General features: G+C 37.2%; 1 protein-coding gene across 1 annotated transcript in view; it reads left to right on the forward strand.

Annotated features, from left to right (window-relative positions):
• LOC145204316 (uncharacterized) overlaps positions 1–26,501 on the forward strand; it is a 38,889-nt gene that overhangs the window by 5,602 nt on the left and 6,786 nt on the right. Inside the window, exons 8-45 of the mRNA XM_080076809.1 lie at positions 165–244; positions 777–886; positions 1,617–1,752; positions 2,106–2,278; positions 2,732–2,866; positions 3,386–3,544; positions 4,004–4,204; positions 5,588–5,626; positions 5,791–5,861; positions 6,974–7,082; positions 9,211–9,357; positions 10,934–11,117; positions 11,759–11,882; positions 12,160–12,276; positions 12,647–12,784; positions 13,215–13,356; positions 13,697–13,810; positions 14,432–14,546; positions 14,979–15,112; positions 15,416–15,495; positions 15,890–16,009; positions 16,325–16,487; positions 16,992–17,098; positions 17,668–17,801; positions 18,336–18,376; positions 18,800–18,979; positions 19,473–19,591; positions 19,995–20,160; positions 20,671–20,798; positions 21,280–21,421; positions 21,903–22,091; positions 22,321–22,481; positions 22,975–23,194; positions 23,656–23,755; positions 24,106–24,244; positions 24,918–25,115; positions 25,517–25,613; positions 26,215–26,358. Coding sequence (XP_079932935.1) covers positions 165–244; positions 777–886; positions 1,617–1,752; positions 2,106–2,278; positions 2,732–2,866; positions 3,386–3,544; positions 4,004–4,204; positions 5,588–5,626; positions 5,791–5,861; positions 6,974–7,082; positions 9,211–9,357; positions 10,934–11,117; positions 11,759–11,882; positions 12,160–12,276; positions 12,647–12,784; positions 13,215–13,356; positions 13,697–13,810; positions 14,432–14,546; positions 14,979–15,112; positions 15,416–15,495; positions 15,890–16,009; positions 16,325–16,487; positions 16,992–17,098; positions 17,668–17,801; positions 18,336–18,376; positions 18,800–18,979; positions 19,473–19,591; positions 19,995–20,160; positions 20,671–20,798; positions 21,280–21,421; positions 21,903–22,091; positions 22,321–22,481; positions 22,975–23,194; positions 23,656–23,755; positions 24,106–24,244; positions 24,918–25,115; positions 25,517–25,613; positions 26,215–26,358 — 5,056 coding nt within the window. The remainder of the gene's footprint in view (positions 1–164; positions 245–776; positions 887–1,616; positions 1,753–2,105; positions 2,279–2,731; positions 2,867–3,385; positions 3,545–4,003; positions 4,205–5,587; positions 5,627–5,790; positions 5,862–6,973; positions 7,083–9,210; positions 9,358–10,933; positions 11,118–11,758; positions 11,883–12,159; positions 12,277–12,646; positions 12,785–13,214; positions 13,357–13,696; positions 13,811–14,431; positions 14,547–14,978; positions 15,113–15,415; positions 15,496–15,889; positions 16,010–16,324; positions 16,488–16,991; positions 17,099–17,667; positions 17,802–18,335; positions 18,377–18,799; positions 18,980–19,472; positions 19,592–19,994; positions 20,161–20,670; positions 20,799–21,279; positions 21,422–21,902; positions 22,092–22,320; positions 22,482–22,974; positions 23,195–23,655; positions 23,756–24,105; positions 24,245–24,917; positions 25,116–25,516; positions 25,614–26,214; positions 26,359–26,501) is intronic.

A 26,501-nucleotide genomic window follows, 5' to 3' on the forward strand; every position in this document is an offset into this window, starting at 1 on the left:
TTAAAATTGAAGTGTTAAATAAGGTTGGACTTCATCATGTTTTCTCACACAATTTTGCTTTACGTTTTATCTCTTCTCGATTTTCTTTGTCCTCGCAGCGTGCTTTTAATTAGAGCACTTTAGTATAAGAAAAAAATTCCTTTCACAATAAACTTTTTTCAAAGGATAACCCTGGCACGTTGAAGTGGAGTACTCATGAGGCATTATCCTATGACAACTTCGGCGGTGGACAACCGACTACACCGTAAGACTGATTTAAATTACTAATTGATATCTAAGGATAAGAATAAACCGCGTTGGAATAACAGGTTTTTTGGCCATCTTAGTTTGATTTTCCCAGCTATTCATCTATGTCTAAACTGACCACTGGTCGATCTGGCGATCCCCTACTACGAAGCTGACATGTGCAGTATGCGAGCCCCGCTTGTAATTCAATATTCGCCGGATTTATCACTGAGCCTGTGTAGCTCAGTTGGCAGAGCACGAGTCCCGTAAAGACTCCTGTCATGGGTTCGAATCCCACCGCAGGCTAGATTTTCCTACCCTACGTCTTGCCACATCAATGCTTGGTGACCGGTTGATTTGGTATGACTCATTCCATACGCCTGGCGTACTATGATGGCCTGACTTCTGAATGTTTCATTTCACAGTTTCCCATAACGTCAATCAAAATTGCCAGTTTTAACACGTCAAAGGGGCTAAAGCATAGTTGAATGCCACTGTACTCACATCATATTTGCTGAGTAATGTTTATTGTAAAATTGTTTTTTCGGCAGACTACCTTACCTCGGAAGCACCTGTGTTGAAATAACACCTGATGGTCAAACTTGGACTGCCAGTAAATGCAGCGTTGAATTGCGATACATCTGCGAAAGAGGCTTACAAGGTAAAAAATATAATCAGCGGTAGAAATACCGACTATCTCTGTTAAATTTGTTAATCTCCATGTAACTTAACCAGTCAATGTTGTACTATATGTGTAAAAACTGTCTAAAAAATATACAAAGTATACAAAGCATAAGCAACTTACATAAGTCAATTTAATAACAAGTGAGGTCAAAACAATTGCCACCTGTACATAAACAATCAAGCATGAATAAACATAAAATACATAAGTTTAATTTGGGAAAAGTTCACAAAATCAATGCGAAAATTCAAAACGGGAAGGTTACGGTGGTGTCTTTAGCGATTGACTTGTGGAATTTATAGGTGCCTTCTTGATGGAGTAGTCTTGTTAAAAATACTGCAGGCTAGTAGGCTATGATAAATTGCGTTGATTGAATTTGCGACACTTGTCTTATACATGCTAGTCGAGGGTTCGAATCCCACCTCAGCCTACCTTGTAGGGTATTTCTTGTTTGAAATAATTCATCAAAACTATTTTTACAAACAAATCCCGTTGTTGGAGTGCTGTGTCACTTCACGAGGCATTATACTTAAGCAAAGTCGGCCTTTGAAGGGTTCAATTTGGGTAAGATGTACAAACAGTCTATATTGGTCCAACGTGATTTTAAGGCCTGGAGAGCTAAGAAACTATCTAAAGCTTAATATGTTGGCAGTGGGTACTACAGTCGTGTATATTTGCGTTGTGTGACCATTTATTTTCAATATTACAGGAACCTGCCCACCTGGCTGGCTGCTTCTCGCCGATAAATGTTACGAGATTGTGATAAACGAGAATCGACTGCAGACTTGGACGACAGCTAAAGAAATGTGCGCAGCAGCTGGTGCTACAATGCTCAAAATCGAAACGTGAGTTCAATTGAACTTTCTCGTTTGTCAGTGTCAAATTTTTAGTATATTAAATTCAATAGTTTGCGAATAATGAGAGGTTGAATATGCAAACCTCTGTATCTTCATTGAGGGAGAGTGGTACTAAACACTGTATTGTAACGCTTGTTAACCATTGTAAAAATATTAGACTCAAAAGGATATCTGAGATTGAATTATTAAGTTATTTGCATTACTAACTCTCACCCTGATCCTAATAGCCCTAACCGTCAACATCTTCATTAGTTTTATTAGTAGATTGCGTATTTTACAGTAGCCCCTTTATGATAGATCAAAACTTAAACAAGTTTTAAAGAAATGTATTTTGTTTGCAGAGACGACCAGGAAAAATATATCGGCAGTGTTTTAAATCAATTCCTTAAAGCTGGATACACCAATATATGGTTGGGTGCCTCTGATATGATTAGAGACGAGACGTGGGCATGGGCTGATTCTACGCCTGTCGTTAAAACTTACTGGGATATTAATATGCCAACTTCTGTAGTCGGTAGGTTTTCTTATGTTTGCTGTTTGTCCGTTTGTTTGTACATTTAAAATAGGGATGGGCCGAGCCGAGCCAGAACCTGAGTACTCCGTACCGAGCATCGCTGTTTTTGATGCTCGGTGTTCGGCCAAGCAGTTGCACAAACTGACCCGAGAATTAAATTTACATATTTATGCCCTGTTAACTTTCGAAACTAGTATCCAAAGGGTATCCAAAAACATACAAATGACTGTTTTAAATGCGTTAAATGGTGGAAAAACGCGTTATATGGGGGCCTGTACAGCTTAATGCACCGCTGTTGACGTAAGACCCCTTGTAAAACCTCAAAAACTGGTGTTGAATTGGTATTGTTGGTGGCGTCAAAATCCATCGAGCTAATTAACGTAAGATGCTCGGTGTTTGACCAAACAGAAGATTTTTGGGCACATCCCTAGTTTTAACTCAACTTTTCCACAGGTCAACAAGATTGTGTCAGTCTATACACTGGAAAGGGGCAGTCTAATTGGGAAACCACCACCTGTTTTTATGAAAGACCTTTTATATGTGAACTACCTGAAGGGTCTACACTCCCCCCAGCAGGAGTTATAACCAGTAAGTTGCAATTTACCAAAGTCGATCGCTTACGCAGCTTTGTGACAAAATATTATAACTTGTACTTCAAGTGGTGTTTAAAACTACAAGTTTGGAAACATTTATTGTTACGTTAAAATCGGTTATGTTTCTCATTTAGAACAAATATAGTTTGCTATACGAGCAAGATTTTACCATGAAAATAAATGTTTTCAAACTTGAGATAAGTTATATAACATAAAAGGTAGAAATTGTTTTGAGATTTGCTATAGAATTTGAAATGATTCCCAGAATCAATTTACTAATCTTTAAAACTATTTGTATTATTGATGGAAATAACGGCCCAAATAGACGTAATAAGCGACATGCCTTATTGTTCAAACGTTTCGGCAAATGCTCATGCCACCATCAGTGAATTGAGTGGCTACATCAGTTACACCCGTTTATATCCACTTAACTAACCTTCCAAAAGATTGATAGATTTATTTTGCAGCTAATCCATATTACAAATGACTTACATTTTAATGTTTATTTCACCAGCCGAAGGAAAATGTGAAAACGGGTGGCTACATTTCCGTGGATGGTGTTATCAACCAGCGACAGCCGAAAAGACCCAGAGCGACGCCGCTGCTTACTGCACGCAGAACCAAGCCACACTCACAAGCATTCTTAACGCCGATGAGCAAAGTTTCCTTGTTGGTGGGTCGCTAAATATTTTATTGAAAATGTTAGGTTAAAACGTCAGCACTATCCATGTGAGTTAATGTTTTTGGAATTGGACTTAAACTTTTCATAAACTTTCTTACTGATTTTAAACCAACAAATTTGATCGTTATAAGTGCAAATTTGTACCCCGTTTCATTGGTCTTCAATATGATATTTTAGAACAGTATTATGTTACTGATCTCTTGTAAATAGAAACGTTAATAAAACAAAAACAATCTAAATCGTGCGTTCAGCTAAGTTGAACATGCATTCATAACTGGATCAGCCTTAAAGCATCCATGTAGACCAGCGAGCACGGCAGGGCTATTGAAGGCGTTATACCGAATCAAACCAGTCTCCCTAAGCATATGACTCCTTCAACAGGCCTGGCGTACTATAATTCATACGTTATTCTACTTAAGACATTTGTCACAACGATTCATTCCGTTTCAGGTACAATACAGTCGGACAGTTGGATTGGTTTAACCTATCAGAGTGGATATAAGTGGTCTGACGGAAATACAGTGTCCTTCCAAAATTTTGAGAGCGGACAACAAAATAATCAGCCATGCAACTACATGAAGGAATCAGATGGTGCATGGATGGGAGATAGCTGTAACACTGCAAGATTATATGTGTGCAAAAAAGTTGAAAGTAAGTCCGCAGATGTTGTGAATGTGACGTTCAAAAGTGTCTATAAAAGTGATTGTCGAAAACACCAAAGGTGCTTGCATCAAAAATGTGGCTTTAGTTAAACGGTCGTGGGGTTAAGTACTGTGTTTGACAATAGTAAATTGAAAATGATACAATTTAATCGTATATATGCAAAGATAAGTCTGTTTTTGATTATCCCTCATGCTAGAAATGCAATGGGTTCTTATAAACGATTTGGAAGAAAGTACCAAACTTGCTTAAAATAAAACGGTGTATCAAAGCGTTTTAATCTCAATAAAGAGGCATCTATGTGACATATGTGTCAAATAAAAGCACAATTTGATAAACAAACTTTACCAACTGGAAAGCAAAACGACTAAATATAGGAAACCAATCAGCTAATTTATAAGTTCACATCTTAAAGAAACAGTTATTATTACAAACATAAGTAAAATTTATTGTTTAACTATACATATAGCATTACACTTAAGTCACTTGAATTTCCTTTCAACAAAAGTAGACATAGAATCCTAGATAAATCAGTCGTGTTTAGCGATCCGTAAAATCACGTGACCTATAAAACCCAACCTCGCATCGCCAAATTGCAACACATATTTTATGCATCGTAACACTTGCATTTTCCAGTTACTATTTAACCCAGCTCTGGCGTTGGGTGTGGGGAGCAAAGTCTGTGTCCGTTGTTACGTCACAACGCAAACGGAGTAAGTCGGCGACGTGCACCCGCGTCCCACAATGCACCAGTCACCGCTGCGTACATGTTTCTGACGTGTCGTTGTGTAAACAAGTGGTGCTGATCTCTCTGTAAACTTTGTGTGCAGCTTAGGGCCTGACTACCTTACCCGTTTGCGGTCACCTGTTTGTGCTGTTATGCAACTTAAAATGCATGACTGTACTGTCACGTTGACGTGTACCAGAGTCACGTCGTTTATGGTTTCACGTGATTTTGAACCTAAAAATGAATTTTGATACGCTAACCGGTTTGGGACTTTGTATCATGTGCGCCTTGAGAGATTTTCAACGTGCCGCAAAATGTTTGCTATTTTAAAGTGGAAAAATTATCTGGTGTTTTATAGGACTTAATGATGAAACACAGACATGCATACCAACCTTTGTAAGCTCATTTTTTTCTTATTTTTTTAAAGTCATCTGACTCACCGAAATAAAGTTGCAAATTAACTTTATATTCACAACATTTGTGTGGCAGCCTGCAAAGTCTGCCTCGGAAAAAAATCATGTGCTAATGCGCCGTATGCTTCCAAAATTAAGGAAGACTGATGTTATTTCAAATAATTTGCTTTTGTTTATTATTACTCTTTGTTCATTTTTTCAAACGATTTTAAGTTATTTTGTTTTCCTTTGCAGTTCAAACATCATCGTCTACAATCGCGCCACCCACTGGAAGTAAGTTTGATTTCCATTTAATTCATACAGTGACCCAAGCTACAACACATTTTTCGCAAATAACAGTCTCTAAGTCCATTATACTAAAGTTGTAAACTTTATGCATTTTATCTACAGAAGAGATTCATATAGTCATTTAAAGTTCTTTTATGTTATGTTTTCAGATCCAGTCGACACTGAGAAATGTGGCGGGGGAGGTTGGTTTTCTGATCCTGCCTCGGACCAATGTTACTTGGTACGAAAAATGTTAGCCGAAACCTTTCTTAGTGCTTGGAGTTAGTGATTAAACCAGTGGTTCTTAACCTTTCATGCGCCGTGGCCTCCTAAAAGTAACTTTCGGGTCTCATGGCTTCTTATTAGTAACCCCCGTGAGAGCTATGGCCACACCAAAAAATGCAAGAAGCAAACTTAACTAAATTGTAAAGCCCACGGTCCAACTGGATATTTTTTTTTCTAAAAATAACCCTCAATATGGACAAATAGTGTGGAAAATATTCGCTTAGGGGGGCATATAGGCTCTGGTTGAGAACCACTGGACTAAACTTTCAACAATGTTTTGTCTAAAAATACGAGCCACGTTGTCTGCAAAATATTGTTAAAGTGTGGTACATTGTAAAAGTGATTTTGGTATATCATAAACCAGTTTACTTGCATCAACAGCACAAAGTTTAGTTAAAAAGTTGAAAACGTCAATCACTAAGGGGATTTTTAGATTCGGCCGAAATTATTCGACTAGTTTATATCAGTTTTATGTTGTTGCCTATTGACTACAAAGGTTGTGCAAACAACAGACTTACAAGGTTTGGTTAATTTTTCGATCAAACAAACTCTCATAGTTTGTTACCATGGGTCAGTGGTGCCACCTAGCGTGTGTACCAAGATAAATACCATCCTCTGTGTTGTGATTTGAAATATGTACTGGCAAAATTGTCTGAGCCTCTTATTCATTTAGTGACATAAAAAAGTTGATCATGATTCGTACTTGGGAGCGTTCTGGGTTCAAACACCGTGTAAAAAGACTACCCGAAGAAAGCATTAGATGTTATTTTTCTTGGTTGCCCTGATTAGGGTTTTCGAGCGGGTGTAGCTTTGTCCTTCACTAATAATTTGAAACCGGTTACTGTTGGGTTGATGTACACGTTTATCAACCACAAACTGTACTTATTGGATTAAGCTAAAAACCAGATAAATTGTAAGCCCTGCAGCACAGTTTTACTACTTTTATATTGTCACAAGTTTTTCATTGTTAAATGGTTTTTTGAAACATAAATTTGTTCATCCAACCTGATAATAAAAACTTAACAATACTGTGTTGTGCTGTTGTGACATGAACGATTCTAATTCCAGGTGGACGCATTTAAAACTCGCACATGGTTCGATGCAAGACACGATTGTCAAGTTCTTGGAGGTGATCTGGTGTCCATCAACTCACCACAGGAGCAAAACTTCCTACACGGTGAGCAACGTTTGGTGTCAAATTCTATAGGCTTTTCTTGTGTCAGTTTTAACATCTGGAAAAACATTTAAAACGCTATGCCTCTGATGTGACGTAAATGGCTTTTCGTGACGTCACACGGAGGTACAACGTTATGACTTAAAACCCATGCGACAATATGACGTTTAACTTACGTGAAAATCGTTTTTTTTTCTCGTCTTTATCTGCACAGACTGTTTGAATCGCATCTTACGTAAAGTTTTGCTGAATATTGTTATTGTGTTTGAATAAAGAAGAAATTGTATTTAATCTTGTAAACAATTCTTACCTATGCCGGGTTGTGACTTTTGTTAACTGTATTTCAAAGAGTATACCCTTACTTGTGTTCAATGATTCTTGAAACAGTGTTAGAAAAAGGCCAACCTAATTTTCGTGCGAGTGCCAGTCACGAAACGCAAATTACTCCCGGTGAACTTTCAGCCTCGATCCACCAATTGTACCCTTCATTAATTTGCGCTTTATTACGTTTCAACATTGCGCAGCTATTTCCGGCCTAATAATTATGGGTCCCCTTCCCTGAAGGGGACGCATCTTGATTTCACTCAGTTTTTTTTTTTTCTTTTTTTTTTCTTGTTTTTTTTCTTTTTTCTCCGGTGAAGTTTGTCCATGCACTTTTGGCATGAAATCTTTGATGAATTTGGATGAAACTTTCACAGATGGTAGATATATTTATGCAGATGTGCCATTTGCTTTGTTTGACTTGATAAGCCCAGTATTTACCCCGCTAGCCCCCAAAGTGTAAAACGTTTTTGTATGTTGGTGCGCACCACAAACGAAAAATTTCTGTAGTGTAATAGTATAATAATGGCACCAGTACATATGGTATATGTGTTTGTGCATTACTTGGTAGGCGTTTTGGACATACCAATCAGAGGGGTATTAACAGCCTTATGACATCAGAAGCGTTGACGAATGTTGTCAATAACACCTCTAGTGGTTAGAATCTTAAACATTGTTCGATTTGGATAAAATCTTACATGACTGTTAATTGGGTCATCGTGGTTTCATATTTTACACTTTTGGGTGTTAAACCCCATCAGTTACCCCACTGACCCCCTAAAATGGGTGAGTTTTTTTAAACGGTGTCAGAATTTAGTGAAATTTGAATTACTTGCAGAATTTGTCATTTATAGGTGTCAATTGTTTTATTTAACCCTGTAACCCCAATATTTACCCCTCTAGTCCCCTAAAAAGGTTAAATTTTTTAAACATTGTCAGAATTTGATGAAATTTGGACAGCTTATAGAGTGTGCTATTTATAGTTGTTGTTTGCTATGTTCAACCCTGTTGCCCCAACATTTGCCCCACTAGCCCCCCAAAATGGGTCCATTTTGTAAACAATGTCAGAATTGAATGAAATTTACATAGCTTGTAGAGTGTGCCATTTATAGGTGTAGAATGTTGTGTTCAACCCTGTTGCCCCAATATTTACCCCACTAGCGCCCCAAACTGGTTCAATTTTTTAAACAATGTCCGAATTGAATGAAATTTGGACAGTTTGTAGAGTGTACCATTTGTAGGTGTTGGTGTTCTGTTAAACTCTGTAGTACCTATCATTTACTCCACGAGACTCCTAGAGTCATGTACAATTCACCATTAATAGGACCTGATTGTTGTGTTTTAGCCTATTTTCTCACTATTTAACACTTTTTTCTCAGATAGTCATAAAATAGAAAAACCTTCAAAAAGGTATGAATGGAATGAATTTAAATAGTCTTTACTTCATAAATCATATTTATTTAGGCACAGTACTGATCACTGTGTCTGATGATACAATGCCAAACTTTCTCATTGTAATCTCTTGAAATACATTATTTACAACTTTGCATGTGTGGGGGACCCATGAGTTTTTGCTTGCAGAAACAACCAAGGTTATAAAAGACAGTGGATGATATGGGACCCAATATAAAATAAGTGTCGGATGTAAATATATGTTAAGAAATAGGTCACAGTGTCTGTGCAGTGGCAATATGTGCTAAGCCACCCTTCTAGTTGTTCTAATGCAATTGTGATTCTGTGTTTTTGTTCACCAAGTGAAGTGAACTCAACTGAACAAAAAATTCCACTTATACGTGATTTTTGAATACAGTAATGGTGGGCAATGTACCGGTGATAGCAAATGTTTGGACTGGAGGCAACGACTTCAATGATTGGGTTCACGACACTGCGAATGTTGTCGATCAAGGCTGGATGTGGTCTGATGGATCTCCGTTCAACTTCCTTAACTGGGAGGCGGGTAAGCTGAAATCTTTGCTAATGTTTTTCGTATTTTTGTCGTTTCCAAATTATTATTTTTTTCTTTTTATTGGAAACCAAGCTTACGAATGCATAGCGTGCGAAAGCTATGTGAGATATATAAAGTTTTTTTTGGAAAAATAAACGAAATTAGCAGTAAAACTAAAAAAATGGTGTTTCATTTTCAATGACATGATACGCAGCTGTGCTTGATGGAGTTATCTCTCTCAATTGACAACGCAAAAACATTTCAGTATTAGAAGACAAAAAAAACGAAACAAAAAAGTCAAATGTGTGGCACATTATGTTCCATCCATACATAAACTTTTGGTGAACGTCATTTAACTTTTAAACTGTTTCGATATGTGTATGGCAGTAGTTCTTAAAGGGGGCGCAAAGCCGAGCAGCGTTAGACCATCACTGCAAAACCGTACTACGAATTGATCACTTGTTTATTACACAATAATGTAACGGGCAAGTCACTAACGGGTATGTCAACGTTACAATAGAACGTGTGGTTTGTTCACTGCTGACTTACGGAAGTAGGGTCCGCAAGAAAAAAAGTGACTACTCAAAAGCGTTTTTAACTAGTTGCTGTTGTTAATTAAAAAACGTTCATGGTGTTTCATGTAGCGTTGACTTGCCTCACATGTTATGTAGAAGAGACGTCTGTAGATTAAATAAGCCCCGGGGGCTAAAAAGGGAGCATTAAAATAGGTAAAAAAAACATAAAAATGAGTGTAAAGGGGATAGGTGAGTGACCGTCACAATGCACTGAGAGTTAACGTAACATGCTCGGTGCACAACTAAACAGAACAATAGCAGTTTTGGCCCATACCTGGTACCAAGTTAAAAAGAAATGAGCAATGTCTGCAGTGGTATCATGTTGATTAACCATAAGCAAATTTTATTATAAAGTGCTAAAATCTAGGTTGATAACGATTGGGTTCTCAATTATCGCATTGATTGTATGCAAACGTATACGTGAAATAAAATCGTTTTAATTTTTGTCATTTATAAGGAAGGCGTTTATAAATTATGTGGACCTAAAAGAGGCAGTACAGGAAAAAAGGTTGAGAAACACTGGTGTATGGTAATTACTAGGGATGCGCCGAGCCGAGCCAGAACCGGAGTACTCTGTACCGAGCATCGCTGTTTTTAATGCTCGGTGCTCGGCCGAGCAGTTGCACAAACTGACCCGAGCGTTAAATTTGCATATTCATGCACTTCTAACATATGTAACTAGTGTTCTAAAGGGTGTCTTTAAACAAAAACGAATGATTTTTCAAATGCACGAGATGGTGGAAAACGCGTACTTTATGGGCATGTACAGCTTAATAAAACACCGCCGGTGACGTAAGAGGCCTTGTAGAGCTAAAACGTAGAAAGGGGATTTTTTGTGACGTCATAATGCACCGAGCGTGCTCGGCCGAGCACCGAGCATTAAAGTGAGATGCTCGGTGCTCGACCAAACAGAACATTTGCAGTTTTGGCACATCCCTAGTAATTACTGCAAAAAAGGACAAACACACTTTAAATTTCTTTGTTAAAACTTTGCCCATAATTCGTTTCACCAGGTGAGCCTAATAACTCTGGTGACGAGGATTGTTTGGAATTTTATGTGGCAACTGGTAGTTGGAACGACATCGATTGCTACTCACCAAGACATTATATGTGCGAGAAAACTGGAAAAACTTCAAGCATTATTGGAACCGATGTCGCCGACTCAGACTGCAAAAGCAACGAGGCTTGTTGTTTTAAGTAAGTTGTAATTTTGGTTATCAATTTTTTCTAGTAACACAAAATAAGAGATGGTTGAAACAGAGGTGTGCTCTGTGCCATGTTTATTATTTTAAAATTTTCAGCAATTTTCGTTACAGCATTGCTTTTTAAAATGGAGTGCACCTTTGGCAACGCCATCCTTGTTTAAGCTATAATAAAACAATATACAGTAAACCTCCGTTAATCCGAACCTGTTTGGACCAAAAAAATTGTTGAATTAGGCGAATATCCAGGTTTAACCCTATATGTCGATTTGTTCAAGTCTTGCCACACTACAAATCGTTTGTACCTCGTGTTTTGTCCGAATTAGGTGAAGGTTTTGGATTAATCGAATTAACTGAGGTTTACTCTACTCATTCTAACCCATACTTTACGTGTTTTAACAGGAAGTAATCCTTGTACTCTTTATTTTTCTTATTAAGCCGAATTTAAATCTACTTGATTAGAGGGATAACTAGTTTTGAACCATCCTTAAGGCTTTATCGCTCTATATAACACAAGAGACCAAGCTGGGATTTGAACTAGTAACCTTGATAACTTGGTGTTATATGTGATTTCACACAAGCAATTTAACTGCCATTTAACAAAAATTAAAAATTGCAGTGTACTTGATTTTGTAGACATCTCGGAGTTGAGTATGGCGGACCTTTGGATGACAGTGTATTGACAGCATCGACTGAACGAAGTGATAATTATGCCGCTGCAAGAGGAAGGCTTAACACTCCAGCCGATGTTATCATACTTGTAAGTACAAAAAAGTTAAATACACAATCTGACCGTCTATCAAGTGGTATACAGTGAAAACTGTGCTTAATATTAGATTGTAAGATGAGTGCTTTTTATTTCGTTCACTGTGTTTTGTTTTCTAAGCATTTTTTTTATTTGTAAACTTTATTGCTTCTTTGTTTGTCTTGTCTCTATCTAATTCTAATTCATGCTATGTTTAAATTTGCTCTGTACTATTTCTTTTTTTGTTTTTTATTTGTTTTGTTTTGGTTTTAAACTGTTGATTGCGTTTTAGGACAACGTTCAATTCGGAACAGGACATGGAGCTTGGATGCCAAAGGACAGTGACCCCGAACCCTGGCTTCAAGTCGATTTTGAAATTCACAAGGAAATCAAGGGAATTATAACACAGGTTTGAATTACGTCTAACTACAATGTTTGATTTTTTTTACTCCAAACCAAATAACTCGCCAATGTTTTTACTTTTAGTATTCTTATAGCAACATCTAGTTATAAACTGGTTGACGTGAAAAAATTGGCATTAAACTGTAGTTCAAACCTATTTAATCTATAGTTTGGCCTTTTCAAATGCAGGCGGTAAAATCAGTTCTATTCTCTTGTATTTCATTCAATTCATAAACAGTTCGAAAAAACACACATCAAAAAACACTTGATAATTTGCAAAAATCACACGTTTTACTACTGTATTTGTAAGCTACTATCTAACAAGTGGGAAAGCCGCTACTTTGATTTGAGTCCACGACATTTCAACTATTTTTCAGGGTCGAAACGGTCTCATCCAATACACAGAACGACAATGGACAACCAAATACAAGATTAAATACTCCCAGGATCCCAACAATGTTGGTGCTGCAGTGACAAGTTGGGAATGGTTGACCGACTCTGACAATCAACCTCTTGTGAGTAAAAACACAAACTAACATTACACATTTTTTTAAACATTTTGCAAACCTAATTTTTTACTTTCTATTAGCCAAATAGTACGAATTGTAATTTTTTTTGTATGAATACAACGCAAACTATACTTCCTTCCCTATTTTTAGCGTGCAGCCAACATCTATGCAAGGTTTGTAATCTTTCTGTCTTTCAGTTCGGTACTGTTGGCGAATGCGCCATGGGGTGTTCAATACTTGTTGAAATCACACTAATAAAGGCCATCTAACTATCTATGGTTACACTTAGTAGCCGTATTGGCTGCCACAACATTGAAGTCGGGGTCTCTCGCCGTTGAAAATATATTAACATTTAGCCACAAAAAGGTCACTTGTTGGTCTTACACACGGCGATGCAACCAACGTTATTAGTAATGCATGACTTTTTTATGTACAGGTGTTTCCAGCAAACTCGGACCAAAACACTCAAGTAACAAACTTGTTCCCTCGCCCTCTTATTGCTCGACATATTCGTTGTTACCCAACTGAATGGAAAGATAAAGTAGCAGTCAGACTTGAATATATCGGATGCACTGCATGTCAGTTTGACAAAATATCTGAAACTCGTTACCATATACTTAACCGTAGCTGAGAAATTCACCATTAAATATAGCAGTTAGAATTTTCTTGCAAAATGTTTGTTTCGAAGTAATAAATGAAAACTGTAAAAAAATGAATACCTTGTGGTCGTTTTTGTAAAAAAAATATAGCATTTTCGCTTCTAAAATAAAAAATATTAAGGTTAAAATTATACTGATAAGAGAAATACCATAATAATCCAACTTATATCCTTTGCTTTAACCTTAAAATTCTGATTTTAAACCCCCATAGTAAGGCTTCAGGCTTCTGGTCAAATAATATTGTATATTTTGGTCACAGCATGTCTTTACAAACTTGGAATGAACTCTGGCGGTATTGCCGACTCCATGATAACAGCGTCCAGTTCCAACGCAGGGAAAGCCCCGCGTGACGCCAGACCGCCAGTCGATAAAGGTAAGAATACTTATTGTGGTGTAAAGTTCCTAGCTTGTAATGTTCCCATAAAAATTTTGACAAATTATACAAGATATAAGCCAGAACCCACGAAATGAGTCTTTCCGGGACTTTTTGGTCACCCTTGCCGTATAGGAATGCTTGGGAGGCCGACTTGATTCGGTTGAATGCCTTTAACTGGTCTGGTGTACAATTATTTAGGCTATTTAATCGTGCCGTGAATGCTGGTCTGCATGGACGCTCTATGGCTGAGTAATAAATGTACAGTAAACTGCGGTAAATCCGGACCCGTTTGGATCAAAAAAATTGTACGGATTAGGCGAAGATCCGGATTAACAGATGTCGATTAGTTCAAGCCTTACCACATTACAAATCATTTGTACGTGAAGTTTTGTACGAATTAGTCGAAGATCCGGATTAACCGAAGCACGTTTAACCGCGTTTTACCTTTTGTCCATCTTAGCTACTAACAACAGTTTACAAAATTTGCGACCTAGTTATTTGACTGTATGTTAAGGTTTATAGGTGGGCCCTAATACCTGCAGATACCATATCAAGGATTGGTTCATTGAAATTCGTTAGAGCACATAAGTTTAACTTGACTTATTGATTCTCGTGCAGCGGAATGTTTGTCCGGAAACGACAAGGGCGCAAGTTATAGAGGCTGGATTTCAAAGACATCAGATGGAACTGAATGTCAGCGCTGGGATTCACAGAGTCCGCACTCTCATCAAACGTAATTGTGCTGTTTTTTGGTGGTATTTATGGTTGTGTAAATTTTGCTTCTTATGTACATTATTGTTTTGTGTGCGAATTTTGAACGTGAAATAGTTATAACCTTTGAGCTATAATTAGAGAACATTTGTTTAGTAAGTAATCTTTTTCGGGATAAATAAAACTTGCATGAACGATGACTAAAAAGTATGCCAAGTATAATTTCTATTTTTTGACTGTTAAGCTCGAATCTGTTTATACCCCACTTCTAGTTCATAACACTAAGTCATTGTGACGATGGCTTAGCTTATATTGCAGAACGTTTTTGAAAAAAGCCAAATTGTTTTTAATCATTACTTGAGCCATCAAAGCACTATTAAAAAAAAGTGTTTGTGAAATATTTTTCAAAGTGTGACACCTTAAGGCAGAATCTAAAAACAATTCTTCAATACAGAACTTCGGACAAATATCCTGACGCTGGGTTGAACAGAAATTACTGCCGAAATCCCGACAACAAAAATGGACCCTGGTGTTACACAACCGACCCTGATGTAACCTGGGCTTACTGCACAATACCAACTTGTCCATGTGAGTCTCATACCTTGGATTTAGCTCCAGCAGATTGTGATATATTGGAAAGAAACCTATTTTGTGATCTATGGGTGTAATAGTGTATTTGGAGATTTTTTTGGAAAAGTTACGGATAGTAAATAATTACGTCTTATCTACGGATGTTTTGCACCAATTTTGACCAACTTAGACACTCAAAACCTAAATCGCAGTTCTATGTGACATACATTTTTGAATTGTAAATCAATAATGTCCGATTTTTGTTTCGAATACATGAACAATAGCCATTTTTTAACAATAGGCATTTTTTGTACTTTCCAGCCTACACACCAACTGGATGGGCCCCAAGCACTTCGAACGCGAATCAATACATCCAAGTTCAATTTACTGACTTTTTTAAGGTAATATGACTCAATTTTACACATATTTTATTTTCTACTGAGTACACCTTTTCCTAATCCACTTTATTACCTTGATAGTGTTTAAAAGCTCGTTTTTTACCTTTTACTTTTTGGAAAGTTTAGCACTATTTATTTTGGAAACATTGATGTGCTTATAATTCTAATAAATCCAAAGTATTTGCCGCATCGTTTGATAATATAGCATGTCGTATTTTATGAATATTTCGGTCAATATATATTTTGCACAAAAACTATTTTAAGTTTAACAGTGTTTTTTTAACGCTAGTGGTGTTAGGAATAGGTTGATTCGTATGCTTATGAATGCTAAAATTTAAACGAACATTATGTACATGTAAATAAAACGTACTGAATTATATTTTGTCGTTGAACGCAGGTCTCGGGTATAACATTGTACAAGACAGGGAGCAGTAACTACGTCACGAGATATTACTTGCTGTTCAGTGATGACGGTGTGAACTTTGACACATATAAGGCCGCATCGGGTGGTAATCACGTGAGTAAAAAATTAATACATTTTTGGACTTCATGTCCAAATATGGAAACAAAAGGACACTTAAAATATGTGTTTTATTGTTGCAACTACAAATTTGAATATCTTTGTCGCTGTCTCAACGTTAATCATGTAACTTTCGTAAAAAGTCTTTTTTTAGTTTTTTGTTTGACGTCACATAATTTTGACGGTATCCATTTTTAACTTTTCATAATTAAACCCGACTACCTTGTTTGCCTATACGGTATTTCGTAATGACGTAACGGCGCAAAAAAATCTGACGTCAGGTTTCAAAATTACTTCATCTTTGTGTCACAGCTGTTTTTCGGACTGGATAGTGTAGCGAGTGAATACACCGACATCTTACGAGAGCCGATTTCTGCCAAATTTATACGAATCCAACCTCAGCAATGGACGGGAAGCATTCTCTTGCAGTTTGAAATCAACGGCTGCTACGTTGAAAGTAGAATATCTTGCTCAGGTGTGTGAGTGGATGTATTAGGCATTGAAGTAGCAATCCAAGAATACTTTTCTTTGATTTTATAGGATTCAAATGAACTTACACATAAAAAAAACATTAAAACGGATTGCAAAAATAGGTCGGGGGAACACCGTGCACTAATCTACACATAATGTTTAGAATGAATACATTTGCATCATTTAGTTTATATATTATGTCTGAATGCAACAATTTCAAATAAATATACTAAGCCAAGTTCTGTACCATAAATAAAATGCGTTATATAGCGTATGCTATGCTGTAGCTATTGCAGATAAAACCACGACAAGGGAACGGTATGAACCTAAACTGTTTATCCCGTTGCACAAGTTGGGACCCGCTCTATTTTAAGGATTATTTGTTTGTTTGTACATTTCGAAAAAAGCGAAAACTACACATGGTGTTGTAACAACAGCATATGTGATACAAAAATGTTTTCAGTTGTTTTGTGTGTAAAGATTGTAGTTTTAATCATTTTGTTTACAGATAAGGCAACCGATTTTCAAGACACATCATTTACTATCAACTGTCCTTCTGGTTGTGTAGAAGATGCCTCTGGCGGACTTGTGTACGGCACGACTGTATACACCGAGGTAATTCTAAATAATATGAAATAAAGCAAGAACGCTAAAATTATTTTATCAGTCAAAGTATTAAAACAACATAAAAAGCAAATATACTAAAATATACGTCTGTGCAAGTGGGTTGAATTTTGTGGCCAAAACACTAGGGATTAAAAACTGTTTGGCGGAACACCAAGTATCTCACGTTAACGCTCGGTGCTGGGCCAACCACGTTTGGTGTATTGTGATGCCACAAACAGCCTTGATTCAATCCAGCTTTTCAAGGTCCCTTACGTCACCAGCGGTGTATTGTAGCTTTTCAAGGTCCCTTACGTCACCAGCGGTGTATTGAGCAGTACAGGCCCCGGAAGTACGCGTTTTTCTTCATCTAACGCATTTAAAACAGTCATTTTTGATCTTGGATACCCTTTCGAACACTAGTCTTGTATGTTAACAGGGCATGAATATGTAATTTGAATACACGAGTCAGTTTGAGCAACTGTTCGGCCGAGCATAAAAAACAGCGACGCTCGTTATACGGAGTACTCGGGTTCTGGCTCAGCTCGGCCCATCCCTATAATACATACATCATGTTTCAGCATTCTGCCATCTGCCCTGCGGCTGTACATGCAGGTCGTGCTACTAACAACCATGGAGGAGAGGTAACCGTCTCTAAAACCACAGGACAAGTTTCATACACAGGAAGCTACGCCAATGGGATCACATCGCTAGAGTGAGTTTTTTATGTTAGAATCTTAAATTTGTCCAAATGTGTTCGTGCCTTGGATCATATCATCTTTATGTGCAATAGATGCGTTTTGCGTACCCTACTATATGCATATAGTTTTTTACGTGTTGTGGGTTATTAGAAACCTATATCGCATGTCGAACAAAAGAACTTAAATCAAGGTGTGCAACCTTTAGCACCGATTGGCCAAATACAATGAGGAAATTTTACACATCCTTATATAACACAATATATTTTGTGTTATTTGTTTGACACAAGGTATTTTGTGTTACTTTGCTTGTACCAAAAAGACATATACTGAGTTAACAACCTCTAGGGAAATCAAACGCAAGTGGTTATAAACGCATTGTTAAACTGCAGAAAAAATAGACCCCTGGCGCATTGATCTACTTTTAAATGAAAAAATATGGTATCGCTTGCTAGTACTGCACTATAGTATTTAAGCGGGTCATATTTCATTCCCAATGATTTTACACATTTATGTTGAAATATTGCATAATCGGTTAAACGTTTTTTCAGCTTTGGCCAGTCTCATATGTCCATGGAATTCGACGGCAGCAGTGAGTACACGTAACACATTTATTTTGTTCGCAAACTATCGCATATGTGTCGCAACAGTTTTCCTGATTTTCTGACCTATGCTGCGAGAAATTAACAATCTTTAGACCCCTAGCATACTGCTTACCGTGAAATCCTATTTCCTCAAAAAACCTTACAAGCGTTTTTTTTTTATCTAGCCCTGTTTTAAATGTTGCCAAACGTTCACAATGAACGCCTCATTTTGCCTTCTCTTTTTTCTGAAAATACTGATTTTCTTTGTTCCAACTAGCGCATGTAGGGCCCAAAACTAATTGTCAGCGTAAAACGGGATTTAATTTGTACAGCAAACCATAAAAAATAACTGCCTAAAAACTGTTGTGCAACTATTTTCACTAAAATATGTAAAATCCTATGTTCAACTTCTAACGTTGTAAAATTTGTAGTTTTCCGTTGTGATGACGGTTGGAAAGCCTGGCGGGATCATTGTTACTATTTGTCCCCGAAAAACTACCAAAAGACCTGGCAGGATGCACAAGCCGAGTGCATGACTATGGGTGCTAACCTAGCCACTATCAGTTCACAGGGAGAAAATGACTTCATAGAGTCTTTTACTGTACAGGCTGGTAAGTTGATTGTGTTCTTGTTATGGTTGGGGCTTTAAGTGGGTTTCGAGCTTTATAAACTTTCCGGAAAAATGTCCGATATTGTCGGTTTTCAATCATTTTGGTAAAGTTGTCGCAAATTTCGAGCCCGAATCGGAAAGTGCAAGCCTAAAACCCTGCCGAATTTTGGTTAAAATAATGCCTTAATTGGGCCCGAAAGTTGGATTGGGCAACGAAATTACGACACGAATATTGCGCAGTATAAATTAGGCACCGTTCCAGCCCATTTTACTCAACCCTAAGCCCGAAACTGACCTTAAAACCCAGCCTGAATTGCAACTCTGTCAAGAATAACACTCTTGCAAAAAATAACTCTTATATACTTGTGAACTAGTAATGAGAAATTTACAATATTGCAATCAATTGCATCTGCCGACTCGAGACTAGACCTTCAGTTTTCACAGAAGTTGACTTTGATTTTTTATGTGGCAAAACAAGTTTTGTTTCTATTCAGACGTTGGCAGTGCCATTTGGATCGGAATGAATGACCTACGTACCCAGAACTATTACGAATGGGTCGATGATTCTCCTGTGGTGCTAACCAAGTGGATGTTCGGCGAACCTAACGGCGGGGTACAAGTCTTGTTATTAAATTAAAATTTGTATTTTGTATAAACTTGTTTATTTGGACAGTGCTATACGGATATGTGAACAAAGCATTCACTTCAATTAAATTAAAAATCCTTTATTTGAAACTAGAAATATCTACAACACAGCCTTTTAATTCTGTTCGAATAAGGAATGTCCTCTAAACAGGGTCTAAAACGTTTAATTTTATTTGAATAAGAAATGTACCTTGAACAACGTTCCAAAACGTTTAATCCCATTTAAATAAGGATTATACCCAAAACAGCGTTCAAAACGTTCAATTCTATTTGAATAAGCAAAGTATCTTATACAGTGTTTCAAAGCGTTTACCTTTTTATATTCTTTAATGGTACCAGACGCTGTTTCATTTTTTTCTCTTTTATTTTAGCACGAACGCTGTGTTAACTTTTATCGATTGGAAGGGTATTGGAACGACAAGGAATGTGACGCAACAATCGCATTTCTCTGCAAGAAGGAAAAACAACTTTTACCTCCTCTCGACCCTGGTGTTGTTGTAACCGATTCCGGGTGCGAACCGGGTTGGTCGGCCTACGGTAGGTGAATGTAGCGTTTGGGAGGATTCGAATCCGGGTATCGAATCCAATTTCTAAAATAATGTGAAACTAAATATTGGTTTGAAAAAAATATTAAGGGTGTACGAATAGTTATTTATTTGAATGTAAAATCGATTTTTACTCGTATATGAAAATTCCATTGCAAATTTATTGGACTCGTTTGTTGAAAGAAAATCTTAAGTTGGCAAAGTACTGATGTTTTACGTCAAACTTTGGTTATTTAGAAATGCGAAATGCTAAAAGATTCCGTTTTGTTTTTAAATATATCTGTGGTCCAAATACAAGAATTTTGATGACAGTGTGTTTATAAGAGTTACTGATTGTTTAAGTTTTATTTGTACAATAGTTTAAATGGCAATTTTAAAATAGTCTGAGGTTGTTTACGCCAATACCTCTTTTCATTTTTTCACAAGCGTTTATTTTTCTGATGAACCAATTGGCAAGGGATGTTTGGCTTAAAACGGAAACGCCTCTCTTGTATATTTTAAGGCTCCTCCTGTTATATGACAAGTCCGGATGAATTCATGTTCATTTACGCGAACCGGATTTGCGAAGAAAGTGGTGCTAAGCTTGCCAGCGTTCATAATGATCAAGAGCAAGCATTCATCCATGCACTGGTAAATCCAATTCATATATGTAAACTTCGGACTATAAACACTGTTAGGTTTCGACCTATGGGTTTCATCAGTGCACAAAACTTTAACCGTTTAGCTTAATGTAGCCACATTACGACAATCCTGTTTGTTGGGTTAAGATGCCGAAAACAATACCTCATAAGCCTGTTAGATTCCATTAACTACAGATCAACACAATGAATTTTATCGTGTGATGGCTCTTTGTATGTTTATCCTACATAGCTCTTAAAAAAAATTGTCTCGGGTTGTGATTTTGCTAGTTAAAAACTTATTTTTACAATAAACGTTATGTATCATAGGTCTTTTTAGCAGCATCGGATCATAATAACTAATATTTGTATTGGAGCACATCTATTTTAGTCTATTTCTCCAACTGATTTGAGTGCGTTTAAAAATGACTTGCTATAACGTTGTTTTTTGACCCCTTCCATTTGGTCTATTCATTGATGTTTTTACATCACAGGTTACAGGAACTCTGGCTCCAGGACTGGGCTACACAGCTTGGATTGGACTTGCCGCTAAAGTACAAGACTCTGGTGGACTTTACTACACTTGGGAAAGTGGAGAGACAGTAACGTACACCCACTGGGATAATGGACAGCCAGGTTAGTGATAACCTCAAGTTTGTAGAGTTCTTCTGACAGGTATTTTTCTTCCCACAGTTCGACGTCCTATACAGGTCGCCTTCATCAGGGTAAATATCACTGAATGTGCGTCTAGTACAGTGCACGATAAACAAAGGAAAAAAATAAACACAAACACGTCACAACGCAACGAAAACACTGACCGGTAACGAATAATTAGGCCTCTAATCTTTGAGCAGGTGCCTGTAGCACGCTGAAAGCATCACGTCTGTTCAAGCCGTAGCTTTCAAGGCATAATTTGACTTTTCTATTAGCGTACCAAACACGGCATATATCGAATTAACAGTAAACAGTGAAAATTCATTTAGATTTCATGATTTGTTCAGAAAAAATGGATTTGCTTGCTTGTCATAGCACTGCATTGAAACCATATACTTTTTTTACTTCTCCCGTCTATTTTCAAGGGGCAATAAGCTTGAACTGATTTTTTTCCACATTTTAGACATCCGATTTTCGTGTGCCTTTCCCTTCACATACAAGGGAAACACTTACTACGAATGCACGACTGTGGATCACCCAGCAAGACTTGAAAACACGCCCTGGTGTAGTATTGACTCCGAGTACAGAGGAAGATGGATTAACTGCGGGACGGGAGATGAATATGGATGTACTTATTTGGACGATAAAACAGGTAGACCTTTTTGGCCAGTTCTGTTCTGGGTTAACTATATTGACCAGTTCTGGGTTAAACATACTAATGAAAGTTTGCAGTTCTGTCGTTGGTTAACCAAACTTTTCTTATTCTAATTTACCCACCAAACCCTTAATTAATCTTAATTTACGACTCTAGGCTCATGATATAATAGGAGACTTAAATAAAAATGAATCATTGCTCCAAAAAGGTTTGCTTTGACTTACAGGTTTTTGGAACATTGATATCTGCGGCCAAAACCGTTACTATGTTTGTGAAAAGGATAGGCTCGGTTATACACAACCTGGCGAAACAACACCAAGTACAGCAGGAACGTGTGACAGCAGCAGGGGTTGGTACGGTGACACATCATCAGCCTACTGTTATCAGGTATGGTTAATGGGTGATAGTGAAAGAATGGTGCGCATGTATTATGCTTGTAGTAACGTTACGAACCTCAAAAATTGTTTGGAAATATAACCATTCCGTCGGCAGGCTTCTAGTTTTGTTTCAAATAAACTACCAATAGTCGCTTATTTAAATGCGACTTGCATGCATTTGCTCTGGCATTTTGGCAGTTTGCAGGAAAATTTTACAACTTTAGGTTACCAATTTTAAATGTAAAAGTGAAGATAAATTGTTTTTTGTGTGTTTTTCCATTCAGTAAAATTCCCAGAGTAATTGTAGTTCTATTTGAATAAGGCCTAAATGACCTTTTTAAGATGATTGTATTTATAGTTTTCGGTAACACTCTTACGGCCCAGTAAAAACAACTTGACAGAAACATTTAGTCTTTGTGGATTATTGCCCAGTAATCAAGTATAACAAAAATATAGCAATCACAACACAACACCAAATTTAAATTTTTTTCCCGCCTTTTCAGCCGAACGAATACACGGACGCCGATGCAGCATTCCGACGATCATGGTCAGATTCAGTGGAACATTGTAGAGCACAGGGAGGAGATTTAGTGTCCGTGCATTCAAACGAGGAAGAAACTGCTATCATGAACGTAGTTACACAACAGTTAATATACTCGTACACCTATTTCTGGATTGGACTGAACGACCTTGATTTGGAAGGTGGTTACCAGTGGACTGACGGTAAGTGGTAATAAAGTTTACCTATGAGATTTGTTGCATTGAGTTTAGGTACCTTGTTTTTGCTGCTTTGCGCGTTTGTATTACACTTTTTGAGCTTGGTGAAGTTTCCCACTGAAAAGTTACTTAAATATAGTTGAATGTAGCCACTACATTATAAGTAAGCTGAGCTTGAAACAAAGCCTAATGAAGGTACACAAGACACGGACTTAAATAGTAGTATTAATAAAAACCAAATATCCAGCGATGTAGAATAAAACGTATTTATTTTATCAAACAGACGATTCGACAAAAACAATTGTCATCATCAGTGAGATTATAATGTACAAGCGGACGTTTGTTTGATAAAATAAATATTTTTTATTCTGTATCGCTGGTAATTTGGTTTTTATAAAAGCCAAGTGATTTTATGCCTAATTTTATAAAGAGGAAAAATGTCAACAGATGTTTAATGTACATTTTAGGTAGCCCTGTCGATTACACTAACTGGGCACTCGATGAGCCGAACAACTGGAATGGAGAAGAAAATTGTGCGGAAGGACAGTTTTATGACGTAGTAACCGGGTAAGAAGGCCAAACTATTACCCGATTTTATTTCAAATTCAACCTTGTATTTGTAGAATTTGTTTAATGTAGGGACGTTGGGATTTTTTTACTTCATAGAATTTCTAAAAATGTTCTAAAAATGATTAAAATTATATAAAGTAAAATTACTGGTAATTTACAAAGCTCTGTGAACATTTTCTGTTTGATTTTTGTCAAAATCTGTCTCATAACTATAACAAACTAAATACACTATTTTTCGCTTATGTCAGTTACAAAAAATTAAAATCTAATCTCGGGTAATTTAATTTTCACAAAATTAAACAAAAAATCGAGGTTGCTTTTGCTAAGCAACGTTTTTCATTTTTAAGTTGGAACGACTTGGGTTGTAACGATCGTCGCAACTGGATTTGCAAAATTCCAAAAGGAGTCACTCCCCTGGACCCGCCCGCCGCTATCCCACCAATGGGAAACGAGGATCAGATTGCCTGTGGGTCTGATGAAAATTGGGTATGCAGTAAAATAATAATTAATACCTTGCTTTACGGTTTACATGCTACTGTATAAGCTTATGAAGATACTACAAACGGTTGTTATGATAAACAAAATAGGTTTTCTTTTAACTTACACAGTTTAGAAAACAAAATCTTCGCCTTAACAGCAATTCTTTTCTAAAAAATGTAGCCTTGAACACACTCACACGTTAATAACACTACGCCAGGCCCATTGAAGGCATCATACCCGATAGCCGATCACCAAGCATTCCCATTTATCAAGGCATAAGCTAGAAAAATCTAGCCTGCGGTGGCATTCGAACCTACGACAAGAGTGTTTCCAGGAGTTGAACTTCACGAACTGAGCTACATAGGCTCAGTAGTGAGTTCGCCAAAAGTCAAATCGCAAGCACAGGTCAGCTTCGTAGTAGAGGATCGCCAGATTGACAAGTATCGGTTAAGATAAACATAAGTTCAATACAAGGATTTTAATTGGTTAATGGTCGAAATGGCGATCGTGCTCAAGGAAACAAGTGGTTAAGATTGGATTAGAACCCACAACCTTAGGAGCACAAAGCGGTTGCTCAACCCATCTTGTTGAGCTAGATAAGAATTATTACCACCACCAACATTTTTTCTTGGACAACTCATGACTCGACGTCACAATATGCTTTCTAATCTTCACACAGATTCGATACCAAACCGACTCCGGTGAGGACAAGTGCTATGCGTTCATCACTGACCGATTGTACGGGTGGCAGTATGCTGAAAACGACTGTATTACATTGGGTGGTCATCTTGTAGCTGTTCACGGTGATGATGAAAGTAACTTCTTACTGAGCAGAACAATTGGACTCGAAGTGGAAAAAATGTGGATTGGACTTAGGGTGGGTTTTTTGGGTTATTATGGACATGGAGCATATGGCTTGTCAGCTTTTTATTTATGACTACGTATGGCTTTCAAAAAAGTCGTTTAAGATGAGAAAGCATTTATGACTGGAGTCAGTCCAGAAGCGTTCATGCACACCAACAATAAAATCATATTAAACAAGGCCTATGGTAGGTGTTACGCCAAATTAAGTGACAATGCAAATGCTAGAAAAATCTAGCGTGTGGTGGAATTCTAACTCATGACCGGCGTCTTTCCGGAATTCCCGCTCATTTGGTCGTTTGTCCGTTGACGATGAACATTAAACTACATTAAACGTTTTATTGACGTGTTATCATTTCTCATATACTTTTTGAACATAGTGCCCTTTTTCAATCTACATCTTCTGTTTGATTTTAGGACGTTGGTGACCGTGCTTTCACGTGGGCTGACGGAACGCCTTTGGATTATCAACACTGGGCTAATGGGGAACCAAACAATTACTACGATAGTGAAGGTATACGCCTAAACACAAGTCCTGCTTCTAGGTCTTTTGTATGAAATATTTAGTAACAGCTCATATACGTTGTCTTGTTTAAAACAAATAAACCAGTTTTATCAGAACCACCTGTCAAAGCATCAGCAAAAAAGTACCAGCGAAAAAGTATCAGCAAACCGCTTGTCCACATTCGTATGCTTGCTTGTATAATTACAACTTTAGACATATGTGGTTATACACAGGGACAGGGTTGCCATACGGTCCCTATTTTTAATATTTTTTCTTATTTTTACATTACATTCTTGATTTGTCAGTTTCAGCAACGTTCAATACATTATTTAACCCCAAACGTTCGCCACCATGAATTGTGGCCTACTATGAAAACACAAATTGATTTGCCACAAAAGAAAACCGTCAATTAAAACTTTTCGAAAATAACGGCTTAAATCCGTCTATCAACTTTATGGCAACCCTGGTATACAAACTACTTGATTGTGGCTATATAATAAGCTACAGACATTCTTGTCAAATTCGCTGTGCTACCGGAAAATGTGTGAATTAGCAACCTATAGATCCTTTTACCCGTAAAACCACCCAAATATACTTCTCATTTATACAGGTTGTGCTGAAGTAACCCCTAATAACGGTTATTGGAACGATGACAGTTGTAGTATTTCGTACCCATACATATGCGAGAAGGAACTCGGATCGGTTCCAGGCGTGGTTCCACCGTCTACACCAATAAGTGGAAACTGCCCTGCAGGTAAAAATTTCATTCACTCTTTTATTCATGATAAAAAATAACAATGTAATTTCAAAATCTTATAAAGAAATTAACAACTGGAAAAAAATGTTATTTTGTTATTTTTACAACGTACATAAACCTGTTCAAATCTATAGTAAAAA

Source organism: Phallusia mammillata, chromosome 8 (genome assembly GCF_965637545.1).
Source record: "Phallusia mammillata chromosome 8, kaPhaMamm4.hap1.1, whole genome shotgun sequence".
NCBI classification, from domain to species: domain Eukaryota; kingdom Metazoa; phylum Chordata; class Ascidiacea; order Phlebobranchia; family Ascidiidae; genus Phallusia; species Phallusia mammillata.